Source organism: Carassius auratus, chromosome 29, assembly GCF_003368295.1.
Source record: "Carassius auratus strain Wakin chromosome 29, ASM336829v1, whole genome shotgun sequence".
Taxonomy (NCBI): Eukaryota; Metazoa; Chordata; class Actinopteri; order Cypriniformes; family Cyprinidae; genus Carassius; species Carassius auratus.
In genome coordinates this window covers 5,378,969-5,391,748 of record NC_039271.1, presented here as the reverse complement: position 1 = coordinate 5,391,748, position 12,780 = coordinate 5,378,969, and the positions used below count along the sequence as shown (strand labels likewise).

Sequence of the window (12,780 nt, the reverse complement as noted above, 5' to 3'; positions counted from 1 at the left end):
TTTAGGTGTTACGGCACAAATGACAACTTTATTAAACATTTAATTTAGACAATTATTTAAATTACAAAACAGAGATAATGCATACTGCTAAAAAACTATTTTAACATCACTATATGTTTTAAATGCTTTAGAAATAGTTTGCTTCTGTGAATGAAACAAAGATCACATGAAGAAACCCTGAGAGGAAACCAGGACTGAATCCATGATTAATGCAAAACTAGTCTGTCAGAGATCTTACTTGGGTTTGTGTCTCCGTAAGAGCTACACATCCATTTATAAAGCACTGAAAAAGACTGAAAACTCCACAGATTCTCAAGATTCGTCTTACACTGCATTTAAAATCCTCGTTATTGAGTGTTGTACACCATCAAACATCAGCCGTACAGGCTTACAGTGGCTACTAATGAACACCAGTTCATTTGGTCTGCAATCGCAGCATCTTAAACATTCATTTTAATGGCGAACAACTTTAAAAATCGCTCATTCACTCATATACTAACCAGACGTAGTAAAAAAAGTTTAAAAATCTCCACTGAACGTTTCCTCCAAGCTGCTTAAATGCATCTAAAAGCAGACGGTGGCAGCTGATGTATATAGAAGAGGTCAGTTAATTAATGATCTGGAAACTGCAATGGGACCAGGCACTGCTGGGAACACACACACACACACACACACACACAAGTGCACATAGTCTTCACCATGTGTGAGCTGCTCTTTTATCCTCCATCGGTTGCTCATCGAAGTCTTTAGGCTCTGAAAATCGAACTCAATCCTAATGTATGTTCCTATATGTTTCCAACAGGCTTGAGCAGCCGTTATCTGGAGGGGAAGAACTAACAGTGAACTGACTTCAAGTCAAAGGTCAAAGGTTAAAGTAGTAGTGGTGTGGTTTCTCCGGCTGGTTCTGCGTGTTGTGTGAGCTGGCGAATGCGTCCGAGGATTCGGGCTGATAAAGATGGTTTGTGGTGGCTGGGATCCAGAACATTGGTCTTCCTGCGCTCTCGTTCTTGCTTCCACATCACGTACGGGCTCGGCGGGAAAAACGGCCGTGATTTCTCCCGATATAGCTGCATGACGATCCCAGAGACCCCCAGAACGACCCACACGGTGATCAGGATGAAATCTGGAGAGGTAACATCAGACATGATCAATATATGGATAAGTCTGAGCATCACAGCCAGATATTAAAGCAAAAAATAAACGCAAATGTTTGACTAAGAAATGATCACTTTTTTTAAACACTCAAGAGCAATAAAGAAAGGAAAGAAAACCTCCCCTGCTAGTTTGTGTCATTTCAAATCTGTTTTCAATCAATGATTCAGTGTAATTATGATTATTAATGTTGATTAATAGCATAGTTTTTAAGATATTCGTGGGAAAACGGCATGTTTTTGTATTCTGAACAGACAAAATGAGCGGAGAAAACCCATTTATGAATTAGTTTGTTTTAATGCATAAATTATTTTTTTTCCTTCACAAAATCAAGACTTATGATAAGAATTCAGAAAGTGTGAAAGGACTTTTCCCACGCATATTATAAAATGATTACAAAAATACTGAAATAATGATAATACATGAACAAAAAACCATCTGAAGACTCGAGTGCTCCGTGTCTTCGGTTAAGCATGGGTTCTGCACTCTCGCAAAAACTCCTGTTATAGAGAACTTCACTCCCTGCACACCTACCGATGTCCTGCAGCGGGACGGAGATGAACGCTCGGCTGAAGTTGTGGTTGAGGAGGCGTTTGAGGACGTCCAGCGTGATGTAGGACAGACTGGTGTAGGTGTAGGCGTTGACGGCCAGGACCACTGCATACCCGCCGACCATACCACATGTTATTATATTTCCCTGAAACATACAGAATTACAGATAAATGTGTGCGTTTCATTTGGGTGTCAGATATGAGCTCCCAATGTATTTTTCTGTATCTCACCTCTCTAGGCCACCTGATGAAGAACAGAGGAACAAACACCATAATGCAGACAAACACCACCCAGAACACCACATCATCATGGAAGACAGGAAGATCGCCTGGAGGAAAAAAAAAAGAGAGAGATTTAACACATTTTACCAGGCTATTACTAATCAATAATTCATCACTAATAATGAAAATGACAACAAAATTGAATGTATGTGAAATGTAGAGGAGGAAAAGCCAAGTTACATGTTCACATAGCGCTTTATGCATATAGTTTGTTTCAAAGCAGCTTCAAAAAAAAGTAACTTCATCAATTATGTAACATTAAATTTCAGCAGAAAAGCTACTCTATGATAATGGCATCATTGTTCAGCTCAATGCACTTCAACACCAGTGTTAATGTTACAAAGTTAATATCAAGTCATGTCAAGTCACTTTTATTGTTACATCAGCACAACACATGTGCCTTGGTGAGTGAAATTGTTGGGAGCGTGCTCCAGAAATTGCTCAAACCATTAACATATAACCATACAGACTTCAACAGGTGAAAATGTGCAACATGCACATACATATAGTCAGTACACACGGTGTACTATTAGAAAAACTTACAGTTAACACTACACATTATACACTATACACAGAATAGTGTACATTCTACATTATGTAGACAAATAAAAATATGCCAAGGTGCATTATCTGGCTCAATTCAGTTCAAATTTTGTTTTGTGCAAAACCCAAGTTATTCAAAACGAGACGCGCTTTATATTCACATCTTCATGAAATGAAAATTCACCCCAATCTTTTTTCAAAATGCATGTTACGGACTTTAATTTGAACAATTCATTCATGCGTGCATTTAATAAAAGAAAAAAAAAAGTTTTGTACTCTTAACATTTAATCAAGATGTCATAACTGGACCTCTGGTGTCACATCTAAACACCCCATCAACAACTTTAACTTGAAATCATTCCGAACAGATGAAGAAACAACATCCTGGTCACAATACAATCAGCATACATGCAGGCTTCAAACATGATTTCTTACCAAGTGGAGTGAAGAAGGCAATGGATGAGATGAGAAATCCAAGAATGAGTCCGACCACCAACACACAGGCCATGACCGAACCGAAGCGCCACCAGCTCATCACCATAGCCACACCCCCGACCACGCCCATCAGCGCTGTCAGAGCCAATCGAACTGCAGAGAGACAGTCAGTCAATAAACTGTTTAAAGACACTAAAGGCTAAAGACTCAAGAGCAATAAACTAAAGGCTTTAAAATAAAACAGTTGTTTTGCATTACAAATGCTATAATATGCAAATGAGGCATTATATGCATATATAACTTTTGTGAAGTTTGATGTAAGTGCTACTGTAATGAAAATTTTTTTTTAAAAAATAAAACACATTATGAGAAATGGCCATGACTTGAGATACGAGTTAGTATCTATCTCAGAGAATCAAAAATGCTCTTCCTCATCTTTTAAACACGCAAACAGCTGACTAACAGCTGTAGACGATGCATTTGATTGGGTCAGACTGAAATCCAGAGCACATGATCTGAGCTGCAGCAGCATGACTCTAATCTTCACAACAAAAACCTCAATCTGCTGTGACGGGAGCTGCTTTCTGCACTCGTGACCACTAATGAGATTCACTGCTGCCCGAACCAGTTTGTGTAGCCAATTTCAGTCTAATTAAACTTGAAAAACATTGGATAAACTTGACTTCTGGGGACATGGACTTATTTATGGGTGTGCAGACATCAGCTCAGTGTAAACGCTACGAATCATCGAACATGAAACTCTATCTAAGAGGTGATCAGATACTTTATTAGATTAGAAACCGGTAAAGGCAGACACTAGTTGTTTTGGTCTAATTTTACCGTGATATGTGTAACTCTGCATCCGAGGCTGTAATAGACTCACGGTCATATTCCAGCGCTGTGGTTGTGGTCATCAAGACAAAGAAGACAAACGCCATAAAGCAGAATCCCATACAGAACAGCTCTGAGAAGACACAGACAGAGATATTTCAGTGGTAACAATACATTAAATATATTAATATATCATATATTAGTTACATGCACCAATCTCCATCAGAATCAGTGTTACTTTAGCATCTCTACTTTTGAATTGGTTTTTGTTTTTAAATATTCGGTTTAATTGCAATTGTCATCAAATTTTTGGTTAATTTTATGTTTTTGTCATTTTAATTATATATATGTGTTCTTATGATTTTAATTTCAGACTTCGCTAATTTTAGTGTATATATATATATATATATATATATATATATATATATATATATATATATATATATATATATATATATATATATATATATATATATATATATATATATTATATATATATATATATATATTTATATATATTAACTAAATGGAAATAAGAAATACCATATACTCAAACTAAACAGCACAAATGTCTCATTTCAAAGTTTAGTGTATTATTTAACTTCACCTAAAACATTAACAAAGCACTTTTAATAATCTCACGTGTTTTACTCGAATGGAGAGAGGGCTGAAAGTGTCATGAAACACTGAATGGACTGTTTGTTGTGCAAGCAGCCTTGACTAACACTGCAAGCAGACATTAGGGAAGAAATGATGCATCATATGACCCCTTTAAAATGTAGTAGTGAAGTTACTATAAAATCTTTTAACACCCGACTCTTTAAAGGATTAGTTCACTTCATTTCACGTCATTTACACAAAATATTCAGGGCATTTTTTTTAGTAGATCGATGATTAGTAATAGCAGTAACGTGGTGTGTTTCTAAGAACAGCGAGACAAACATCACTCACCACATTTGAAGAAGCGGTGACCCACGAAACACACCAACAGCCCGGCCAAACCAGTCACAGTGAAAAACACTTTAGTAGAAACTCTCCCTGAGAAAACAGATGTTTACATTGAAATACCATCTCAAATCTGTCAGGAAGTGTTTATGAAGCTAAAAGATAAAAATCATGTAGGTTTTAAAAGTGGCAGATGATCCACATATGAAAGGAGCTTCTGCATTTGTGAATAAAATATCGCAGCATTAGTCCTGATTCACGTTCATCTTCTCACCTAAATCGCCGCATCCGTCCAGCGTGGAGCTGAAGCTGCAGGCGTACGTGTGCACGGGGATGTAGGACGCTGACGTGTTCAACACTGGATCTCGCACAATTACACTGAGAATCACACCCTGACCGGGAAGAGAGCTGAAGGAGAACTGCGTCCGGTCACGAGAGGATAAAGACACCACCTGAAACAGAGAAAATCAGTGATAAACAAGGGTTTTCAGATCCGTACAGGGACTTAATTACATAACTAATTTGTATTTATATTACACACATATACACTATAACATATATATTATGTTATATGTTTAAGTATGCATACATGCCAATGTTTTTTTTGCATGCATGTTATTTAACTTTGTCAATGTATAGTTATTGTTTATATAAATATATGTTCTCCTTTCCTCCATTTCTATATTTCACACGCGCACACACACACACACACACACACACACACACACACACACAAGCACACTCATACTTGCATTTGTGGTTTACAGGGACCCCCCCATAGGCGTTATAATTTTATACTGTACAAACTGTATTTTATATTGCTCTACACCAACCCTAGCCCTTTCAGAAAATACTGCTTTTTGTTTTGTTTATGCTTTTGTTTTATGGGGACACAGGAAGTGTAGTACCCATGTCATTAAACACATTTGTGTCCTCATAAACCATATACACAAGTACACACACACGTATATATTTTCATATATATATTATATTTTTTGAATGTTTGAGTTTGCATGTGTTAAGAGAGTTCATGCAATGGTGAACTGATTGTTTCAGTGTGGAACCAAGCACGACTGCTGTGTACATACATCGAAAAGAACTACACTGAAAATGCACTAAAAACAGCTGTAACAGATAACAGAGAGAGGCAAGGAAGGACTGAGAGAGATTCCACACACCTTTCTGCTGTTGTCCCGCACGTTCTGCACATTGGCCGCTCTCTCCAAACCGCTGATCAGACTCTGCTCTGATAGGTCGCCTTCCGGCAGGAAGTACTGATACAGCTCATACACCAATCGCCAACGAGTGCTGGAGCCTGTGTCCACGTCACACGCCGGTGGAGTCTCCCCTCTGAAAAACATCATCTGATTTAGACTGATCTAGATCTGATCTTCCACGCCTGGAAAACAACATTTTTAAGGGACATCAAACACCAGAGAAGAAGAGGTGTTTGTGATGCACATCACAGAAGACAAGAGGGAAATCTGGTTCATTTTTTGCGCCATTTATGTTTTCTGGGTTTAAAGTCTTCATCAAGATCTTATTGTTTTTAAAAACAACAGCGTGTTCATATATACATACATTTGAATGCAAGCAGCTGTGCATTAAATTACAGCTGATACAGAATATGTGTGTGCTTGTGTAGTTCACTATGAGCTTAAACAAACCATGTATAATACATTTGTTGCATGCATTTTAAAGGTCTAAGACTTTATTAAATTCTTCTCACCTTCTGTATCCGATGTTAGCAGGTGCAAAGGTAATGGTGGTCTCAAACAGGTTGTATTCCAGGTAGATGTTTGGATCAATCTCCAGCGGGAATACCTGATTGCAGGCTCCAGGAACGGGATCTGCACAGACATTACACTGAATGTAAAGTATTCCAGGGTACAGTCTGTTAACGAGAGCGTTGCAAGTAAAGAGTTAGTTCTCTAACCAGTGCTGGTGTACGGCAAAATCACACCAACTCCAGCCGTGCTGCTCCCGTCGGGCGTCTTCAGGAACCACGAGACATCGGTCTGGCTTAGTGTCAGGGTGGTTAACAGACCAGCATCTGCTGCCGTGACCGAAAAACCATAAAGTGGGATCTGACCGATACACATAAACACAGCCTATGGATGAACAGCTACACATTCACTCAGTCACTCTAGATGGATAAAGTTCAGGTGGAGAATAAGAAGCAACAAATACAAGCAAAGTGCAACCATTTGAGTCCTGTCCTACATTCACTTGGGATGACACCAGACTAGAATGCAACAGTTAGTAGAAATCCCATGGGTGTATTGATCTTTAACAATAACTTATAAACCATTTAAGACAGGGTTTGTGCTACTGCTGCATGACTGTTGACATTATGAAAAGAATGCATGAAGGAGGGTGTGTGTGTGGATCAGAGCTTGTGATTCAACTCTCACATGATGTCTTGCCCGATCAACCCATTTCTCGTGTATGACAGTGCATAACAGTGCTGTGTATGTGTGTGAAAGAGAGAGTGTATGCCTGTGAAACAGCAGTTCTCTGTGTGTGTGTGTGATCTCTTACCGGTGTATATGAGAGTGTAACATTGCGGTGATGTGTATGAAACTGCAGGGTTAAGAAGGAAACATCAGCGGGAATCCGGGAAACGTCAGCTTTAACAGTCCCGTTGACTGGGACACTCACATTCTGGAAGGTTCCCAGTGAAAACATCACATGGTCTGCAAAACACATATACGTTATTATAATATGTATATTTTCTAACCATAAAAATACACTTACGGGTCTAGACTCATTCTTCGCACTGATTGTACTAGAGAAACTAACTTACTCAGTTGGTTGCACTTTTCTTTTTATACAAAATAGAATTTTTAGGGAATGGGATTAATACACAGCCCATTCTTTTCCATAAGTTTTATTAGTTTATTAATGAATAAGACAAGGCATGGCATACCCCACATGCTGTATAAAGCAATAAGCACCGTGAATAACAGCTAATGGGCTTTGTTAGGCACGACTGTTATAAATTCACTGTAAACCAGTGGCTTATTACTTTTATAAAACAGTTATTCCATATACATACTACGTTTTCACAGAATAAAACGGAGCAGATAAAGTGTAGTGATATATATATATATATATATATATAAAAACTGTATTCTTCCACCAAACAATGTAGTTCCTCGGAATCAGTTGTGGTTCCAATAAAGCGGTTGCCAAGCAACACAAGTAAACAAAGAAGTAAACAAAGGTGTATGACGACGCACCTCAACCAATCAGAAACAAGGACTGTAACTATCCGTTATATAATATATATATAAACAGCAAAGATAACAGGCTTTTTCCAATGAAAACAAAAGTAAAATTACATTGGCTGTCGTGGATATTGTTTGAATAATTTTTTCCCCCAAGAAAGCAACCATGTTCAATTTCTCCACTCAACTTCAACCTTCTACATTTTGCTTGAAGACCCAATCCTCCATCCACCATCGTTTTAATTTTTCCAGACGCAGAGCAGACAGGTTGTAGTGCAGACCATGCACTCGCACAAATGCGACCACGTCATTGTAGAGCCCTGACACTGTCTGATTATTTATTTAATTTCTGACAAATCTTTAATTTCTGACAAATCTCTTCTCATTTAAACTGAAGGCAGTGAGTGAGTGACTGTCTGCAGGAAGAGATGCCACTGAACACTTCATACAAGGAAGTGGCTTTGACAGTTGTGATTTGTTGTAGAAAGGTGTTGCTCTGACTTCCTGCCTGAATACACAATAACTCACACCTGAAGAACTCTGGAAGTGTGCAAACCTGCTGCCTTCACATGAAGTTCCTGTGTGTAAGAACAAGAAACATGTGTGTTTCCTTTATTCCATTTTAAAGCTAAGATTTGTAGAAATATGCTGGGAGACCACTAAATGTTTACTTGTTTTTCTCTAAATCTACTTCTACATTTTCTAGCATTCAGTTTAAATGTCCCCTCCCCATTTAGTTCTTCTTTTAAAGTTTGAGGCTTGCAGAGATTTTGAAGATTGAAATCACTTCACCGCTCTGGAACAATCTCTTTCTCTCTTTCTCAGGAATGAGGAAATAGTCTCTAAATTACATCTCATGGATTGCTCCTCTGTTTCATTGTCATCAGCGCATCATAAGCAGGAATGAGGAGAATTAAAAGAGGAAAAAACACTGAATGGACTCATGCGACACTGTTACAAAATACCAGAACAATATGAAGATGCACAAAATCACAAATGAGAGATACTAAAAACAATCAGACATTTCCTTGACAGGCAAGAGATCATCAAATGCTTCAAACATTGGAAACAGACAGAAGTGTTTTACTACAGATCTATGGTTTCCTTAACCCTTTGGTTTTATATTTGATATATACACTTTTTGTGCCTCTAAATTAACAACAATCAAAAGCTGTTGCACACAATTTACTCCATGCCTTCTGATTGATAGTTTAAACTTTTTTTGTTTTTAAGGTAATTATTGTAATTGTACAAACGCCCTCCTTCATCTCATGTCTTTTTTTATGTAAAATGTGATTTTTTAAATTAATTAATAAAAAATATATATCATTTCAGTATCACATTACAAAGAGTTATTATTAGAGATATAGTGACGACTGATATTGTAGTCATTTTATAGAAGTAGTCAGTCACACTGAGACATAAAAGCCGGATGTATCAAATATGATACCAAATATATGCAAACATCTTTTATATATTTTGTCTAAAGGTTAAACGGTTACAATTTTTTTTTTTTTGCATGTTTGAGCAAACACACAGCGAATTTAGGGGGAGGTTTACGTTGAAACAATATGAACTTGACCCTGAAATCACCCTGGTTAGTTATGAAATCATATAAAATAATTATTAAATCAAGATTAATTCAGTATTCATGTGTTGGTAAATCATGTCACTGTCTCAGAATTCAAGTAAACGTCATTTGTTAAACGCATACGTTTGCAATTGGGTGTTGATGAAAATGTTTTGTTTACTCACTCTCATCCTGAGCGCGCAGGGAACTGACCCACGACAAGACGAGCAAAATAACCAAGCATTCTCTCTTCAGTGGCATTTTCCCGGGTCAGTCCATAAACACGCTCTGGCAGCTGCGATCAGATCCAGTACTCATACAGGACTCACATGCTGAAGCTTCGCGTTGAAGCCCCCGGAAGCGTCACTCGCTCCTCGAATGCGCTACAAGGTAACAACTTTTGAGTGGAACGCTCGTTTCATCTCTAGTGCGCATGCGCGAGTGTATTGTGTCACGTGATATCGCTTTGAACAGGCTCGGCAGAAACGGAAGAGGTGATGTGGAGCCAACATGGCGGATAGGCTAACGCAGCTTCAGGATGCAGTTAACTCCGTGAGTACTGATTTAAATGTTTATTTTATGACTTATAAGCTGCAGAAGAGGTCGAATCGTATGTATTCATTCGTCTGCTAAATGAAGTCACACTGTGTGTGTGAGAAGTCACATTAATACTGTAGCGTATGAAGGTGTAAGCATAGAATACAGTTGTATTATGCACCCTTGTTTTTACATATTTTAAAAACAAATATATAATTTATATTTTTATTTATTTATTTTTTACCAAATTTCATCATAAAAAGTATTACAAAAAATAACAATGCATAAATAATGCAAACAGTTCATCTCAAGTCAACTGTTTCTGAAGGAAATAATAATTAATTATTTATCGCCTTTTAGATATTGGGCAGATTTCATTATTGTGCCGATACCGATAACAACATTTTTTTTAGCATTTATCAGCCGATACCGATATGGTGGCTGATATATCGTGAATCCCTAATTGTTTTGTACATGTGAAACATTTAACGTTTAAAAAATAAATATATAAGATAATGTAGTTATTATTAAAAAAAATATATTTGTGACATATACCACAAAATTGTTTTATACGTGTTATATTATGTACTCTTGTTTTTACATTTAAAATAAAATTATTAAAATAAGCTTACACATTATTGACAATATAAGCACTGAATCCCCATGTTTAAGACAATCCAAGTAAACCAAATACAAAGGTTATATTTGGTTGCTTGTGTGCACTGTGTGTGATATATTGCAATGTTGTGTGTGTTTTAGCTGGCTGATCAGTTCTGTAATGCGATTGGAGTCCTGCAGCAATGTGCCCCACCTGCCTCCTTCAGCAACATCCAGACCGCCATCAACAAAGACCAGCCCTCCAACCAAACAGAAGGTGCACAAATCTCTACCAAAAATCAGTTTACAGCTCTGCTGTTGTGGTTTAACTAACATGTTTTCATGTGTTCTTCTAGAATACGCCCAGCTGTTTGCAGCACTGATAGCAAGAACAGCAAAAGATGTTGATGTGCTGATTGACTCTCTGCCCAGTGAAGAATCTACTGCTGCACTGCAGGTACGTTTATACACAAACAGTGGCTCCCTGAACTACAAAAATGTAGTTTTGTTATTCATCATATTTCAATTTCACAAAGAAATGTGCAGCATTTATACTCAGGAATAATAAAAGGATGCCTTTTCCATTTATAATAAAATCTGGAGAACATTTTTGAAAGTATATTAATGGCAGATAGATTTGCATACGCAGGGTAGGAATTGGGGTAAGTGTACATAAAACTGTAAGCGTACATTAAATTTTCATGCGCATGATAAGCTTTGTGAAGGTGTATATGGCGTTTCAAGCTAATAAAAACATGAATTTAGAAAAACATGATTTGCAGCATTTTACTGTTACTCATAAGTGTAATTCAAGTATTGTGAAACTGCAGCTTCATGCTAAAGCAAAATAAATATGATCTGCATTCTTCTGACTTCAATTTTTCTGTGCTTACACTTTTGGCACGTTGTTTCGCTAAAATACGTTCAGAAGTTCTGCAAGTCTTGAAACGCGATATACACCTTCACAAAGATTATCTTGTGCATGCAAATTTAATTTGCTTACAGTTTTATGTACACTTCCACAACTCCTACCTTGCATATGCAAATCTATTTGGCATTAATATACCTTCATAAAAAGGTATTCGCATTCTGAGTTGACGGTTGCATCCCTACAGTAAACTCTAATCTTCACAGGCTGCCAGTCTGAGGCAGTTGGAAGAGGAGAACCAGGAAGCTGCGGCCCGTCTGGAGGAAGTAGTTTACAGAGGAGACATGCTGCTGGAGAAGATTCAGTCAGCTCTAGCAGACATTGCCCAATCACAGCTGCGCACACGCAGCGGAGCCCCGAGTCAGCTGACACCACCAGAGTCATGACAGCGACCGACCAACCACACATGGACTATATCATCACAGCAGGGATTTTATACTCATCCTTCATGGATCGCAGGAGAGCATGTGTTAAATGTAGTTTGTTTCTGGACTGAAGAGTGTTTCTGATTGTTTTCCATCGCATGTCTTGATTTATATGACCTCTGACATCCTTTTCTACCTGATAAATGTAAATGTTCAGCATCCATCAGCCTTTTCAGACAGTTGGCATCTGGGTAATTTTTTTGCTTTGCTATATTTAATGATGTTTTTTTTCTTGTTATGGTTATGCGGTGTTCATTTTGTTTTAACAAAATACATTTGTATGATAGACATTCAAAAATGTTGAATGAAATGCTTGTTATTCTTCGCAGATTGAATTATGAATTCCTTCATTTGTCTCATGCAATTCCTTAGTCAATAGACTATTCTTTAACAGATTTATACACATAAGAAATCTTAAACATTGTAGTTTTATTCTTATTTTATCACTCCGTCTATCAAATGTTTTGGTTGGTTCTGAACCGACTTAAGAAACTTAACTTCATCGTGAAAACAAAAACAACAAAGAACTTTCTCTTTATTTATTCCTTCTTTTTCTAGCTTGAACTTATTTGAACAATGTCCAAAACTTGGTATTACAAGCACTTCCTGTGTCTGTTTGCCTCTTTAAGAAGAATCGCTTTATGTATCCCCCAATTCTTATTCTTTTTAACTTTTTTTATTTTTATAAAGTAGATTTTTATAAAGTGAATCCCTGTACTGATTAGAATATATACAAGAAGTAATCATACTAAAT

At 37.3% G+C, this 12,780-nt stretch overlaps 3 protein-coding genes across 5 annotated transcripts in view; 1 reads left to right on the top strand and 2 right to left on the bottom strand.

The window, feature by feature from the left end:
* LOC113048498 (transmembrane 7 superfamily member 3-like) lies at nucleotides 1–9,960 on the bottom strand. Its single transcript, XM_026210350.1, has 12 exons — nucleotides 9,725–9,960; nucleotides 7,281–7,435; nucleotides 6,676–6,826; nucleotides 6,469–6,589; nucleotides 5,918–6,089; nucleotides 5,014–5,191; nucleotides 4,746–4,832; nucleotides 3,847–3,927; nucleotides 2,964–3,116; nucleotides 1,935–2,032; nucleotides 1,687–1,849; nucleotides 1–1,123 (listed from the first exon to the last, which is right to left on the bottom strand). Exons 1-12 carry the CDS (start codon nucleotides 9,798–9,800, stop codon nucleotides 870–872), a joined length of 1,689 nt encoding a protein of 562 aa, XP_026066135.1. The 5' UTR covers nucleotides 9,801–9,960; the 3' UTR covers nucleotides 1–869.
* The window catches only part of LOC113048471 (B-cell receptor CD22-like), a 1,131,192-nt gene that overhangs the window by 45,726 nt on the left and 1,072,686 nt on the right, over nucleotides 1–12,780 (bottom strand). The window lies entirely within an intron of this gene.
* Nucleotides 10,000–12,390, top strand: LOC113048566 (mediator of RNA polymerase II transcription subunit 21-like). Its single transcript, XM_026210443.1, has 4 exons — nucleotides 10,000–10,091; nucleotides 10,836–10,950; nucleotides 11,030–11,130; nucleotides 11,808–12,390. The coding sequence occupies exons 1-4, from the start codon at nucleotides 10,050–10,052 to the stop codon at nucleotides 11,985–11,987; spliced, it is 438 nt and encodes a 145-aa protein (XP_026066228.1). The 5' UTR covers nucleotides 10,000–10,049; the 3' UTR covers nucleotides 11,988–12,390.

Excerpts from the sequence above, each read along its gene's own strand:
- LOC113048498 (XM_026210350.1), bottom strand. The coding sequence starts at position 9,800 with ATGCCACTGAAGAGAGAATGCTTGGTTATTTTGCTCGTCTTGTCGTGG. Across the intron at positions 6,090-6,468 it reads GCTAACATCGGATACAGAAG|AGGGGAGACTCCACCGGCGT; the intron begins GTGAGAAGAATT and ends GATGTTTTTCAG. Across the intron at positions 1,124-1,686 it reads CGTCCCGCTGCAGGACATCG|ATTTCATCCTGATCACCGTG; the intron begins GTAGGTGTGCAG and ends TTACCTCTCCAG.
- LOC113048566 (XM_026210443.1), top strand. The coding sequence starts at position 10,050 with ATGGCGGATAGGCTAACGCAGCTTCAGGATGCAGTTAACTCC. Across the intron at positions 10,951-11,029 it reads GCCCTCCAACCAAACAGAAG|AATACGCCCAGCTGTTTGCA; the intron begins GTGCACAAATCT and ends GTGTTCTTCTAG. Across the intron at positions 11,131-11,807 it reads AATCTACTGCTGCACTGCAG|GCTGCCAGTCTGAGGCAGTT; the intron begins GTACGTTTATAC and ends TAATCTTCACAG.